General features: G+C 44.1%; 1 protein-coding gene across 4 annotated transcripts in view; it reads left to right on the top strand.

Moving 5' to 3' along the window:
* Positions 1-5,197: 5,197 nt before the first annotated feature.
* LOC113416601 (connector enhancer of kinase suppressor of ras 2-like) overlaps positions 5,198-15,938 on the top strand; it is a 357,297-nt gene continuing 346,556 nt past the window's right edge. The window contains exon 1 of one of the 4 annotated variants that reach the window (XM_087972082.1): positions 5,198-5,908. In XM_087972082.1, the coding sequence (XP_087828208.1) occupies positions 5,842-5,908 (67 nt within the window). In that variant the 5' untranslated portion in view covers positions 5,198-5,841. The remainder of the gene's footprint in view (positions 5,909-15,938) is intronic. The other 3 variants (XM_087972080.1, XM_087972083.1, XM_087972081.1) reach the window with 3 other exon arrangements.

The raw sequence follows: 15,938 nt of genomic DNA on the forward strand, positions 1-15,938 counted from the left end.
AAGATTGTTTCTTTTATCAATTCTTCAAGTAGAAGACTGTTCTCTGTAAAAAAAAAAAAAACGGGGGGAGGGGCTACAGGATTACAGTATTATGTAGCATGCAGATAAAAAGTCAAATGGGAAGGAGCAACTGTTTTATGTTTTAGGTAAAGGTCACTTCAGAATGGTTTGACCTTGATACTGCTGCAAACCAGACCCCAGACTGTGGTAAAGGTAAAGTTTCCCCTCGCAGATACGTGCTAGTCATTTCCGGTTCTAGGGGGCGGTGCTCATCTCCATTACAAAGCCGAAGAGCCAGCGCTGCCCAAAGATGTCTCCGTGGTCATGTGGCTGGCATGACTAAATGCTGAAGGCGCACGGAACGCAGTTACCTTCCCACCAAAGGGGTCCCTATTTTTCTACTTGTTTCTACTTACATGCTTTCAAACTGCTAGGTTGGCAGAAGCTGGGACAAGTAACGGGAAGTCACTACGTTATGCAGCGCTAGGGATTCGAACCACCAAACTGCTGACTTTCTGATCAACAAGCTCAGCGTCTTAGCCACTGAGCCACCATGACCCCTTGTTTTATGTTTTATCCACCCCATATTCCTTATGGGAATTGGTAGAGATAGATCTACTGGAACTGTAGATGCAAAAAAGCAGAGGTGACCATTTTATGATTGTTCACCTCCCCAAGTCACTTCTGTCAGGGTTCCAAGTAACACACCAGAGGTGGTATTCAGCAGGTTCTGACCAGTTCTGGAGAACCAGTAGCGGAAATTTTGAGTAGTTCAGAGAACTGGCAAATACCACCACTGACTGGAGATTTTACAGTATCTTTTTCCTGCCACGCCCACCAAGCCACACCCACAGAACCAGTAGTAAAAAATTTTTAATCCCACCACTATAACACATCCATAGCAATCAAAACTCCAAGGCAGTTGAATTAGTCAAAGAATATATTTGTTCGATATATCATATTGGCACGACCTGGTGACAACCAACTCTAAATATTCTCATGGTTTTCACCTAATTAAAAGTAAGAGTTCTTCCACTTTCTCCCAACAATCATTCCCATGGTCCAATCAGGATACAGTCCAGTTGCTAGATGACTCCAGTTCCCTCCTTCTGGGCACCTGGTGGGAATGTCTTTGGTTCTCAAGAGAAAGTATTTTATTGTGGCTACCGCACCCCAGCTATCTCTACTCCCCTCTTCCTTTCCCACAGCTCCAGTTGTGGTAGCACTGAAGTCCCAAAATGGCCACAGCCAGGTCAGCTTCAGGGTTGACATTTTTTTGAGAGGGGCAACTATTCAAATTGGATAAATAAAATAAATATGGATGAAAGTTCACCCAGGACATTTTCCAAATTTCAACCAGTGGGGTCTTTTCTCCTGTGATTCATAAACTAACTCATTTAAGTTGTGATAAACAGATTTTTTTTTACTTCTGCTTTGGAAACATGCTGTCTGTCTGTCTCAGGTCAAGCTAGCAATAACATCTTTGCAATATTTTATTTGTTTAAAAAAGCAACATCTGTCAACAAAATAAATTCCTTGAGTCCAGCTAGATATTATAACGATGGACATCCCAGGATGGCAAACCAAACAATAGTTCTTAGGGAAGATTCTTTTATGCTTTCTCTAGAGTCCAATGTTCATATAGTCTAAACACATAGCTGGTTTCTTTTGGGCTGCCAAAGAGCACCTTTTTAGTGTAACCCAAAGAGGATTTGCAATCTTGACAAGTAGAGAGACTTATGTGGTTAGCACAATCCATTTACGGGAAGGCGTTTTTGCTCTACGCCAGTAGAATAATGTATCCCATATTAACTCATCTCTTTCATGTTTTTCATTAATGCACATCACATCCACTAATGGAGCTGGGATGAAAACATAAAACATATCTTCAGTATGCCTGGGTTCCCACATCACGCTAAGTCATAAATGAAAGCTGAGCAGCCAAGATCTGGGCTTGCACAGTCTAAGCAAAATAAACCTCATTCTAACTTACTGTGACTCTATCCTGACTAGCAGTGGTTTATCAGTATCTCAGAAGATTTCTACTAGGATATGGTGGGCATTGAATCTTGCAATTGTCCACATGCAAATAATCTCTATAAAGCCTTAGTAAGACCACATCTAGAATACTGCATCCAGTTTTGGTCACCAAACTATAAAAAAAAGAAAGAGTGCAGAGAAGAGCAACCAAGATGATTAGGGGACTGGAGGCTAAAACATACAATGAACGGTTGCAGGAACTGGGCCTGGCCAGTCTAGGGAAGAGAAGGACCAGGGGAGACAGGAGAGCAGTCTTCCAATATTTGGGGGGCTGCCCTAGAGAGGAGGAAGGGGTCAAGCTTTTTTCTATAGCAACTGTAGGCCAGACAAGGAATAATGGATGGAAACTGAACAAGGAAAGATTCAACCTGGAAATAAGGAGACATTTTCTGACAATCAACCAATGGAGCAGAAGTTGCCTTCAGAAGTTGTGGGAGCTTCATCACTGGAGGCTTTCAAGAAGAGACTAGACTGCCATCTGTCAGAAATGGTGTAGGGTCTCCTGCTTGGGTGGAGGATTGGACTAGATGACCTACAAGGTCCTTTCCAACTCTGTTAATCTGTTAAATCTGTTAAATCTCAAAAGGTCTCTGAGCTTAAATGGCTTCCCGGCCATAAATGTAACCCGTATTTCTCGGCTACCGAGCTTTTTACCAAAAGATGCCTGTTAATGGGAACTATGTTTAAGAGGAACCCCTGAACTAGTGACCGGTCCCCTTGTTAAATCTGTTAATCTCTGTCATAAACCTACACTTGACTTATTCATTTTATTTAGTGTAACTTCTGCATAAACCTTCTCTTGACTTATTCATTTATTTATGGCCTGACTTTTCTTCAAGCACTTAAAATGGTAAATATAGTATACTTCTCTTAGTTTAAGTCCATAGCAACAACCCATAAAGCAGATGGTTAAATCTAACACCGACTTTGCTCTAGATCTATTTATATGGATCAGTGATTCCTTATTAATGGGACGGTAATGGCCTTGAAAGTTCTTGGTAAACTACCATCCATGGCTCGTCTAGTGAAGAGGAGGACCAGGGGAAATATGATAGCAATGTTCCAATATTTGAGGAGCTGCCACAGAGAGGAGGGGGTCAAAAGCTATTCTCTAAAAGCACCCGAAGGCCAGGCAAGGAATAATGGATGGAAACTGAACAAGGAGAGATTTAACCTGGAAATAAGGAGAAACTTTCTGACAGCAAGAACAATTAACCAATGGAGCAGCTTGCCCTTTGAAGTTGTAGGAGCACCATCACTTGAGACTTTCAAGAAGAGATTAAAGTAGCCCTTCTATCTTCTTCCTTTTGCATTAAGCAAACCTAACTCTTCTTTATGTTGGTGCATCAATGGGCCACCAAATTGGGGATATGTGGAGAAAAACAGAATGCTGATGATAAATAAACTCATTAGTTCTCAGTCCAGCAAGAAAATGTCTTTATCCTTACCTTCAGATGTTCAGAAATATTTTGGATGGAAGTCCTTTCATATGCAGGTGGTCCTCAACATATAACGTATAACCCAAAATTTTTATTACTAAGCGAGAAAGTTGCTAAGTGTGTTTTGTCCCATTTTGCAATCTTTGTTAAGTGAATCACTGCAGTTATTAGTATTATGGTTGTTTAGTGCATCTGGCTTCTCCACTAACTTTGCTTGTCAGAAGGTCACAAAAGTGGATCCCATGAGCCCGGGATACTGCAACCATCATAAATATGAGTCAGTTGCTAAGTGTATGGATGTTGATCACGTGACCCTGAGGGTGCTGCATTGTTGCAATGTCATAAGTATGAAAAACAGTCATAAATCAGTGAAGTGGGTGTGTGGGGTCTCTAACAATGCTTCGAGCTCTAAGCACATAGTGCTTATAAGCAATATCCTGAATAAAGGGAAGCAAACTTCCTATAATCTTCTCGGTTGTCCTTACCACACACTGTAGGGACTTTCTATCTGAGACGCTGCTGCCACCAAACCAGACTGTGATGCGGTTTGTTGAAACACTCTCAATTGTGTAAAAAATGGCCAGGACAGAAGGAGAAAGTTGTGGTCTCATCTGACACAGGAAAAGCAGGCGCTGGTTTACACGCCCCAGTCAAAAGCTCTTGTGTTAGTATTTTCTCATAAATTTGTAATCCTTTTACACAATTTGGGTTAAGGTCCCGCAGAATCCCTGTCATCATTTCCTGGATGATGTCTGGAGCCGCCTTTATATTTTTCAGTACATTGGCCACCTAAGAAATATTGATGTCCCTGAACCACCCTCGTGTGTGTGTGTGGGGGGGGAGAGACAGGGAAGGCAAAATTCCCTGCCAGAAATAGCTCTTCCATAAGTAGAAGTGACGGTGTGGTTCCTGGCAGGGGAGTTATCTTGTGACCGCAGAGCTTGGACAATGAAAAGCAGATCATCTCAGGCCATGTACTTGCTTAAGCTCATGATGGAAAACATCTGTTCAGTGAAATATTTGAGAATTCCCATAGGGCAGCAGGAACACACACCTACTGAAGCCATGACCCGAGCCCTCCAACCGCTCTTCTGTGCTTAAGCATTCTCTCTCTCTCTCTTTCTCTCCTTTCCCAAAAGTTTTGCTTTCAGCCCCATTGGACAGCGTGAAACCCAACGAATCTCAGAAGGAATGAAACCAGCTGCCTCGGGGTTGGAATCACGGGGTGCCCCTGGGTTGATTCCATGACAGTTCGTAGCCAATGCTAGGGAAAGCCAGGGGAAGGAAGCAAGGGCTGATATCTTCCCTCTGAGGGACCCTACCGAGGACAATGGGGCTCTGATCCTGGGAAAGGACGGGCAGACATGTGGGACTCTTAGCCTTCAGCACGTGACCCACTGACTTCCACAATTAGAGATTCCAGGGACATGCTGCATGATTGGGAATAGGAAAAAGCTCAGCATCTCCCTCCCTCTCTCTCTTTCTCCTCTCCTCTCTCTCTCCATCTCTCCCTCTTTATCTCTCTCCCTCCCCGCCTCTCTCTCTTGCCAGCTGCCAAACGCTAGCATGCTTTCTTTGAATCTGTTCATGACATTCAGCAGTTTTTTTTCTTTGCTGCTGAACTGAGAGACAATCTGCTATCAAGTTCCAGTTAGCAATTTCATTCTATTTATATTCTCTCTCTCCCCCCCCAACCCCGTCTTCCACCTCCCTCCTACCTTCCTTCTCAACCCAGGATCTAAGCAAATAATAATAACAACCATAATATTTGTGGGTTGGTGGTTGTTGTTGGTTTTTTTTTTTTTTTTTAAAGAAAAAGCCAGATCTTCAGGCTTGACATAGAAAAGGGGAAGAGAGTCTCGTTGGCAGGAGGGTGCCCTGTAATTTCATATTTGTGCCAGCCTTAATAAGTAGATCATTGGGTGTAGAGGGACTGCCCTTTTTTTTTTTTTTGGTGGAGGGGGGGGGGAACGTAAGTAAGTAGAGACATACTGCACCATTTCCTGATTCACTGAGCTCCAGAGGGCTGCTGGCTGTGTGCGGCAGGGGAGGTGCTAGAACTGATCAGGCAGAATAATTTTATACATTACTGAATCAGTGCAGGAAGAACCTGGAGGGACAAAGCATCAACTCATCCTCGGACTGCATTGTGAAATCCTCACACGGTCTTCTCCAGCCATGCTCTGAGACATTTGGGCATTTCTTTCACCTCTCACCCACCCACTCATTCATTCACCCACCCACCCACCATTTCTCTCTCTCTTTTTTCTTTCTTTCTTGTTCCCCGCTTCTCTCTTCTACCCCCCACCCCACCCCCCAACCATCAGTTTCCCCCTCCTCCTGGTGTGAATGACACTGTCTGATGATGGCCCTTGTTATGGAACCTATTAGCAAGTGGACGCCGAAGCAAGTAGTGGACTGGATGAAAGGTAAGGCTCTTTTCTCTCATGCAACCTTGCTTACCGGCTCCCTCTCCCTGGCTAACCTGGGCAGTTGGTCCAGCAAACGTTGTTCTGCCCTTCCTCCCCATCTCTGGGTCCTTTTGGGTGTGTGTCGATTGCATGCAGAGTTTCTCTGCTTTTGGGAGAAGGGGTGGGGGGGAGGGAGACGGGCTCGTACGCTGTCTCACACAAGTGAGCTTGGCCGGGAGACTCGGCTAAATGAAAAGGCTCTTCAACCTGGAAGTGACTCTTGACGGGGAACTAATGGAAGCGTGGACATGGAACTGTTGGAGGTGCCGGGGAGCTTTGAGAATGCAACTTCCCCCCCTCTCTCCCCTTTAGCCATTGCTTGGTGTAATGAGCCGCTGTGCGGGTGGTCCTTCTCTTTCCCTCTCCGGAGGTGTCTTTCTATTTTCAATGTCCTGATTAGCCTTTTGCTATCATCGCAAACAGGTGACACAATGCAGCTAGTCTTAAAAGGCTGCAGCTGCTGTATCTACTTTGGGAGGATATATATATATATATATATATATATTTTAATGTGATGGAAGGATGGGCACCCTCGTTTCCTAAACCCTTGGCACGTTGCTGGTAGCCTGGCTTTTCTGCCCAACCGCCCTGTAGCTTCACTCTTGGAGACCAAACCTCCAAGGTGACGAGCGATCAGCACCATGGACAGTTCAGCCAGAACGATATACGAGGAGCATGATGGAGACAGGAGAGAGTGCAAGCGTGCTAAGAGGCAACTCTTCGGGGCAACTTGTCCGTAGGGTTGATGGAGTCTTCCCCCATCCACCCCCCCATTGATCCCAGACATTGTGTGCCGTTGCTGACAGACAGTGTGAGGTGGCATGGTTTCCCTCCTCCCCGCTTCCCTTAGCTGCTCTTCCAACAGGTGTAATTTTGACCAAGAGGCAGGGGGAGTTGCTTGTTGCTGATCACGTAGTTGGCATCTCTTTCTCCATGTCCAAGCAAAGAGATGGGAGAAAGGAACACTTTTGTATAGTTAAAAGGTCCCTGTTCTAAACATGCAACTCCCTGCATTATTATTATTTTTTTCCACCTGACTTTTTCCTTTAATGTGCTCGCCACGGTAAATTATACATCTCGATGGATTGTGTGAAATTGCACACAGCATGAGTTTGGGGTGTGCCATGCTTATTAGTCCATGTGGCATATACTTTCATTTTCTAGGCTATTATATAAAAGGCCTTTTTTTTTTAAAGTGTCATTTGATTAAATATAAACCTGGAGGCTGGTTTTCTGTTTGCATGCAAAATGCACAAGAAGAAAAGACGGTGCAGTCACCTTCTATTAAGAGAAAGATGGAAAGTCTCATTTGAATTGAGATCAAGTGCTGGTGACTTCATGGCCAGGGCTGCATTAATTTGAGGAGAGCAGTAAGGAAGTGATTTGCTTTCAGGGATTATCATCATCATCATCATCATCATTATTATTATTATTATTATTATTATTATTATTATTATTATTATTATTATTATTATTATTATTTTCCTTCCCAGCTTTTTGGGTGGTCTGGTGGTCTTCTACCCAGGTTACTAATCAGGTACAACCCTGCTTAGCTTTTGGGAGATTGGCCAGGTTAACTAAGTGTCGCCATCTGCTGTGTTTTGCCTTTAGGATACTGGTGTCCAAAAGATTTCGTGATTGCACAATTTGTGATATTTGGATTTCAGTCTCCATAGAGACTTTTATAGCATGCCATCAGTATAAAGGAAGACATAGTTCCATGGGTGTTCACAAATACACCCTCTTCTACCTTTCACTCCCTGGTGCATACAGAATTTCTATAAGTGTATTTTCTCAGCAAACTGCTGTGGTGGGTACCTCCAAAACATCCATCTCAAACATGTCGTTTCAATACAATATACGATCCCTTTGGATTCCGTATGTAAAAAAAAGAAAAATCCTTCACGAAGTTTGTTCCGAACTTTTAATTTGGTGGGGTAGGGTGTCATTACCACAAACTAGGTCAGCCAGAAAACATCTAACAGTTATTTGCTGCATGAGAGAATAAGACACAAAGAGAATTCTGGAAATACAATTTCAGACCACCTCTGTAGATTTTACTCGGTGGGAGTGAACTTGAACAGATCAAGAGATACGTGTTATTTCTGAGCACATACAAACTGAATTCGACCGGACGGTAGTTCTCATTTGACAAAGACTTGATAATATCTCCAAAACTAACTTTGGGGGGAAATCAAAATATGGTCTTTTCATAGCACAGAGGATGGAATAAGAAAGTGTCCCCATCCCGCCTCATCCCCTTGGCACCTGTTTTTTTAAATAAGAAATATTTTACTTCTGTCCGAATCATGACTAAATGTTTGCATCTCTGTTTTCCCTTATTCACTGCTGGGCAGCAGAAAATCACCACTGAGAGAAAATATACAATTCAATTATTTTATCCCTAACAGGTTTCGTGGAGGCTGAGTGTGGTTAGCTAATGGACATAAAACTTTAATTTCTGCATTCTAAATATTTGCCAGTGAATCGGGCTAAGGGGCGGTTGAATTGGTTTTCATTCTGGTTCTGAAGGCAGGCTCTGCTTGAATTCCTGTACGTTATACACTAAGTGTGGGAAATCCTCTTTAAAGCAAGGAACACAGACTCCTGAATGGGAGATCTTAGACTTCTATCTTAAGGTTTGTGGGGTAGGCAAAAGAAGTATGCTGTTCTGACCAAGGTTTCCTGAGACCATAATTAAGAACATGCTTAGTCCAAACAATTCTTGTTTTATTTCAATGCTGGGAATTATGTTCATTCCCAACCTGTAATGAGTCCCAAAAAGTCCCTCGAGATAAGCACCCACTTTTATCTCCTTTGAATTGTTGCCAACAACTAAAGTGCCAAATGATTTATAAAAAACCAACCAAAGTACAAAGTCCACACAGAGCTTCAAGGTATTAACCCGAATGACTTTGCTTCCTGCAAAGGTTTCTCTACCTTTGCACCTCCTTTATACTTTAGGGGAGGGGCAATCACCTCCAAGCCTTACTCCCAAGTCTCCCCTTTTGTCTTAGCTGGTGTTGCCTTCTAGCAGCCCTGTGCACACATGCATTGGGAACAGGTTCCCCTGGTTCCTCTGCCTCACTGCTGCCAGACTCTGGAGGCTCCGGAGGCAGCACCCCATTCCCTGATGGTCCTGACCCCATCTCTTCATTGGATGCAGGATCCTCGTCCGAGTCCTCGCCAGACTCCCAGACTGGTCCCTGTTCTTCCCCACTGTCCGATTCTGCTGCTGTCTGCACTGGCTGCCAGAGAACCACAACACGTGTAGAGACTGAACAAGAGTTCATTCAGGTAGTCCGTGACTTAAAGAAGTTCATTTAGTGACTGCTTGAAGTTACAACAGCACTGAAAAAAAGTGATGACTGTTTTTTATACTTACCTCCGTTGTAGCATCCCCACGGTCACCTGATCAAAATTCTTATCCTTGGCCACTGACTCCTATTTATGATGGTCGCAGCATCCTGGGGTGTGTGTGTGTGTGTCACGGGATTCCCCTTTTTGCGAGCTTCTGGTGAGCAAAGTCGGTGGGGAAACCAGATTCCCTTAACAGCTGTGTTCCTAATTGAACAACTGCCATGATTCACTTTAACAAAGGTGGCCAGAAAGGTCGTACAAGGGGGCAAAGCAAAGCTCACTGAACCGCTGTCTTACTTAGCAAAATAAATGCTGGGCTCCATTATGGTTGTAAGTCGAGGACAACCTATATTTACTTTAGAGTTAATAGAATTAAAATAGCATTTAACTCTATGCATTTAATCCACACACACACAAACACACACACACACACACAGTCATGCCCCTGTCGGGGTCTGAATCCGAGGAGGAAGACAAACAGCTGACAGGGAGCAGGAGTGTGGCTGCGTTGGCTGTGGGAGGAAACTGGGGAAGGGCAAAGTCCGGCTGGGCAGAGCAGGGGAGAGGTAAAGCAAGGGAGAGGGAACCCAGGCCCACCCCCTCTTCATCCTAGGGAGGAATGGAGAAGAGAGCAACGTGGGTTGCATGGCTTACAGGGGAGGAAAGGGCCCTGATTCCCTTCATTAGCCACAACTGGGAAGAGAGTTTAAAAAGATGCAAGCTGAGTGTGGCATGTGCTTGGGAACAAATGTGATCTTATCTTGTGTTGACTGTGGTTATCTGCATTTCTGGCATCCTCCCAACTGGGTTGATTTACTGACATTCCTTCACGTCTGGAATTCCTTCTCTTGCCCCGCCAGATTAATTACCTCCTCTTGCCTTGATTGAACTTATAGTTACAGTTTTTGTTGACCACGTTTTGGACTTGGTTCTCTGGAGCCAAAGGCTGTTCCCAGGAGAGTTTTTCTCCAGCCAGAAGGTAACCAGGACATTGGGGGCAAAGTTGGAGCTAATAAAGGGACTCCTACTTATTATCTGGTTGTGTTGCCTTTGTGCCACACCCTGGGTCATCTCTCTCTCACACACACACCACCTCTTCTGGCATTTTGCAAATTACAGTTTGGTGGGAAGTGCTGGATGAGGTTCAGGAACAAAAGTCAAGGTTTAGGAGGGCTGCAAGCTGGTGGAAATGAAAGCGCTCCCTCCCCTTGTTCTAAGGTCCCTTCATGGCATCTAAGAGTAGCTTCTGGTGATAATTCCAGCAAGATGGTGGCAGGGAAGGGGAACTCTTGGCTGTGTGTGCAATTCATTAGCCTTCCTCTCTTCATAAAAAATTAACAGCAACCCATTTTTTTTTATCCTGGTCTGCTTCCCCCCCTCCCCCCTTGTGTGTAGCTTAGTTCCGAGGTCCTCCAGAAAACATGCCAGGCTTCTTTGTCTCCTGCATTCCTTATGTCATGAGAAAGAAGGGAGATTCCTTGAGGCCTTTGTGAGTAATTCCCCCCCAAAAAAACTGTTGCATAATTGAAAAGGGAGTGTGGTGTGTGCAAGCAAAGAAGCAGTGCCTTCAGCAGTGGGCTTTTGAAAGGAGTCCAGCAGGCTGGCTTCGTCTTTAAAACCGTTTTTGTGCTATTTTGACAATAAAATAATGGTTTTCCCGTTAGCATTTTGCGCTGGAAAGAGAACCCCAACTTTGATCAGATTGCTAACCGATGAAGAAAGGAAGACCATGGGCTTAAAATGTGGTGTTGCCACTGAACTGTAATGCTCGTTTCCTTGTCTAGAAAGAGTGCAGGAGCTTGTCCACTTTAGAAAGAGTGCAGGGAAGAGCAACAAAAATGATTAGGGGACTGGTGGCTAAAACGTATAAAGAATGGGTGCAGTATATCTAGATTGATGCAGGAATTGGGTATGTCTAGTTTGATTAAAAGAAGGACCAGGGGTGACGTGGTAGCAGTTCCAATATCTCAGGAGCCTCCACAAAGAAGAGGGGATCAAGGTATTCTCCAAAGCACCTGAGGGCAGGACGAGAAACTATGGGTGGAATCTAATGAAGGAGAGAAGCAACCTAGAACTAAGGAGGAATTTCTTGACAGGTAGAACAATTAACCAGTGGAACAACTTGCCTCCAGAAGTTGTGAATGCTCCAACACTGGGAGTTTTTAAAAAAGATTCTGGATAACCATTTGTCTGAAATGCTATTTGGTTTCCTGACTAAGCAGGGGGTTGGACTAGAAGACCTCCAAGGTCCCTTCCAACTCTTGTTATTCTATTATTCTATTGTCCAAATCAAGGGAAAGATGTAGCTGATGACTGTTTTTGGTGTAATGGATCAAAATCACCCTCGGTGCTATGCCTGATCATCGCAAAATGGATTGGTTGCCTTGACCTATGTTCAGGGGTGGGATGCTACCGGTTCTGTCCAGCTCTACAGAACCGGTAGCTCTGAAGAGCAGCAGACACAGAACCGGTTCTGTGTCTGCGGCTGTTTGGCCCACCTGCTCACTTGGTCTTACCTTTATTTCCTGCTTTTTCAACCTCAGCTGCTTTGCGCGCAAAACTTAATTACCAAACTAGTAGTAATGCCGGTTGGATCCCACCCCTGCCTATGTTGCTTTGTTTCAAACTGTACAGAGACAACACTGTCAGAGTCGTGTTTAAGGCATAGAATTCTGATGAATTCCTCTTTATTTTATTGTACAAGGTGAGGTGAGGAGGTAGAGCTTTAACTGAAATGAAGCATTCTTATTATTAACATATTAGGTTTTTTCTCCCCCCTTGAGTTATTTATTAAAAAAAAAAGTAAAGGCGGGATATACATCAATAAAACTTGCAGAATGCAAATTAGGAAAACTTGTGTGGCTCAGCTGTGACTCTTGACAGCACCAGAAAGCACAAAGGAGCATCAGTTCCCACCTGAACCAAGAAAGACATGGAGTCACTTCTGAGTACAGGTGCTCCTTGAGTTATGACCGTAACTGAGCCCAAAATTTCTGTTGCTAAGTGAAACAGTTGTTAAGTGAGTTTTGCCCCATTTTACAACTTTTCTGGCCACAATTGTTAAGTGAATCATTGCACTGGCTAAGTTAGTAACAGGGTTGTTAACATAATCTGGATTCCACATTGGCTTTGTTTGTCAGAAGGTCTCAAAACCAAATAAAATAACCCCGGGATATCGCAACCATCATAAATATGAACCAGTTGCCAAGCATCTGGATTTTTATCATGTGACCATGGGGATGTTCAATGGGTTGTAAGTGTGACAAATGGTCATTTCCAATGCCATTGTAAAACTGCTGTAAGTCAAGGACTACCTGGAGTTTCACTTATTGCACCTCCTCTATAGATTGGAGCAAGGGTCTTCAAACTTGGCCAGTTTAAGACTTGTGGACTTCCACTCCCAGAATTCCTGAGCTAACATGACTGGAGGAGGAATTCTGGGAGTTGAAGTCCACACGTCTTAAACTGGCCAAGTTTGAAGACCCCTGGACTAGAGGTCTCCAAAATTGGCAGGTTGTGCATGACTTGTGGACTTCAACTCCCAGATGGTTGGGAGAGGAATCCTGGGAGCTGAAGTCCACAGCTGCCAGTTTGCAGTTGCCAAATTTGGAGATCTCACCCAACTAAAGTGGCTGCTTGCATGACTACTGACATACTCTGGGAATCACTAGGGAGGAGCCGCTTTAACCTTCCTTCCTTCCGACCAAACTTTTCATCCTTCACTGAATCTTTTCCCTATGGAATGCTGCCCCTCCCTCCTGGGAATCCAGACTACATTTCACCACAGGCGATGCCCTTTGGAATGTCAATTCATCGGCATCTACAGGGCTGATTTTCCCCACCCTTGATTTTGATCTTTCGTGATGGAACATTCCCCATTTCGTCAAAAACTTTCAAATGGGACCAGTCATGCAGGGCTTCAAAAAAGGAGCTTCAGTGTACCTGGCAGTGCTGAGTTAACTCTCTGAACCCTTGAAAGCAGCCGAATCATTTCCCAGGCTGGTGCTGTGGCTGTCTAGAGCTGGCTTGTAAATCCTGGGCGACGCTATGGCCGTTTTCAAGGGTGGCCGACCAGGTGCTGGATTTGCACTTGGGAATGCTCCAAAGCCCCCCTTTTGGAGTTGATTCGGAAGCATCTGTAGCCCTCCCAAACAGCAGAGCTCATTAATATTCTGTGAGATTCCTGTCCTAATGTGTCATTTATTTTAGAAAAATAGAAAACGATGATCTTATCCAGGCACTGTAGGAATTTTTTTTTTTAAACCTAGTATTTAGAATGCAAATTGGGCCTCATCAGCCTTTCCCAACCAGCTCACTGTTGCAATCCATCACATTGGGAACATGTCCTTGGCAATGTTCACCCCAGGTACGGCCTTTTTAGCATCCCTTGTTAAAGTCTCCACAGGACTTAAACTTAACTCTTTGTAGTTAACGCTGAGCCGAAACATGTCCTGCTGTTTCTCAAAAATGGCTATATTTTCGTTCTCTACCATGAGGATTCCGTGGCTCATTGCATTTTCCAATCCAATATAAAAAATAAAATCCAAGAAAGGGAATTGCAGGCAGCCTTCAGCTTGCAACAGTTCATTTAGTGACCCTTTGAAGTTACGACAAGGCTGAAAAAAGCGACTTATGACTATTTTTCTACACTTAACAATGGTTGCAGCTTCCTCGCGATCAAAATTCAAGACACTCGGCAACTGGCTTATATTTATGATGGTTGCAGTGTCCCAGGATCGTGGGATCGCTTTTTGTAACTTTCTGTTGTGGTTCTCCGGCAGCAGGAGAGCGAGGACTCAGATGAGGGGCCTGCGTGTGATGCAGGAATGGGGACAGGACCATCAGGGAGTGGAATGCTGCCTTTGGAGATTGGGGAGGCTGGCAGCAGTGATGAAGAGGTCCCCAAGGAGCCTGTGCCCAGTGCGTGTGCATGCAGGGCTGCTCAAAGGAAAGAGCAGCTGCAGCAGCACAGGCAACTTGGGAGTAAGGCTGCAAGGTGATGGCCCCTCCCTTAAGGGATAAAAGCCAGCCCTCAGAGGTGGGATTCTTTGCAGGAAGCAAAGAAGTTCTTGCACTTCAAGTCTTGTGGAAGTTCGGACTATCATGGTTTGTGTTTGGATACTTTTGGTTTTGATTATTTCCATGCAATTTAATCTAGTGTTCTTGGCAGCCTTGCACAACCTTGACAAGGCTTGTTCTTATCTGGGACCATTAATTTTTAATAGCGTTTTACTGTGAATGAACAGAATTCACAGAGAAGCATTAAAAAGGTGTTGCTTTTATCTCTGTTGGGTGTTTGTTTGCTTTGAACGAGGCTTGGCTCAGAACACTTTCTGATGAGCAGAGTCAGAAACCAGGGAAACCTGATTCAGGGAAACCAGATTCACTTAACAACCATATTACTAGATTAACAACAGTGGCAAAAAAAATGGGGCAAAATTCACTTAACAAATGTCTCACTGAGCAACAGAAATTTTGGGCTCAATTGCGGACATAAAGTCAAGGTCTACCTGTACTTCAGGATGTCAAGAGGGGCTTCCTGTCAGCACGAGCTGTTGAGCAGTGAATCAGGCTGCCTCATGAAGTGGCTAAAAGGTTTCCAAATGGGGGCTGGATGACATTGATTGATTGGCAATGCCTTTGGTGACTTTGAGGTGTATGGTCTTCAATTTGGGTGACTTTAACCTAGGTTTCCCAACCTTGGTGACTTCTAAGATATGTGGACTTTAACTCCCAGAATTTCCCAGGCAGCCATGTTGGGAGAAGTCTACGGAGATTCTCCATCATCCAGGTCGTGGTTGTCCCAAAGGTGCTTTTTCAAGAGGCCACTGGGACTTTCTTCTTTGAAGACAGCTGAAGAAGTTTCTGGATGACAAGCAAAATGTCTTCAAAGAAAAACCAGCTGTATAGTTATGTTTTCCCTCAATCGTCCTCTTTTCCTTTTCTATCAGCAACCCCAAGAGATTGTTCAAATGATAAAAAACCTTCCTCCTCCTCCTGCTCCTCCCCTTCCTCCTCCTTTTCTTCCTCCTCCTCCTCCTCCTCGGATCGACAGGTGCAAATTACTTTTTCCTCCCCAAAAAGAGAAATCCTTTTTAGATCTCCAAACCATAAGAAAAACGAGACAAGATCTTGCCATCTTAATTTGTCCATATATAGATTTCAGTATAGGGTACTCACTGGAATTCTTCTGTTGAAACTTTCATCTTTTTGCTAACCATTTTTTTTTTTTTTACTAATCAGAGTGCCAAGAAACTTGCTTTTGGGATTAATTATTTTCTAGTCCAAGTTGGTACAAGAAGAGCTTGACATCAATCCTGAGAATCTCGGAGTAGCCACGGTGGCTCGTGGCATTTATCTTTGAATTTCTTCTTTTAAACTCCCCCGACCCTCCCCCAACAAAGAAAAAAAGAAGCCTCAGTAATGCTCTGTCCATTTTCCACCTTGCAGATAACCTGTAAAGGCTTCAAGGAGCCCTGCCAAATTGATTTTTAAAAAGAGATTTCCAAAGGTACTTTGTATTACTGAGTGCATCTTTTGTATATGCATGAGAAACAAGGTTTCATAAAATATTCATAGGTAAGGATGAAGGGGGAGCATAACTGGGGGGGAAAGGAGATGGACCATA

The sequence above is a fragment of the Notechis scutatus genome, chromosome 10 (assembly GCF_049901735.1).
Source record: "Notechis scutatus isolate UNSWTSFEM ecotype Mainland chromosome 10, rNotScu1.2, whole genome shotgun sequence".
NCBI lineage: Eukaryota > Metazoa > Chordata > Lepidosauria > Squamata > Elapidae > Notechis > Notechis scutatus.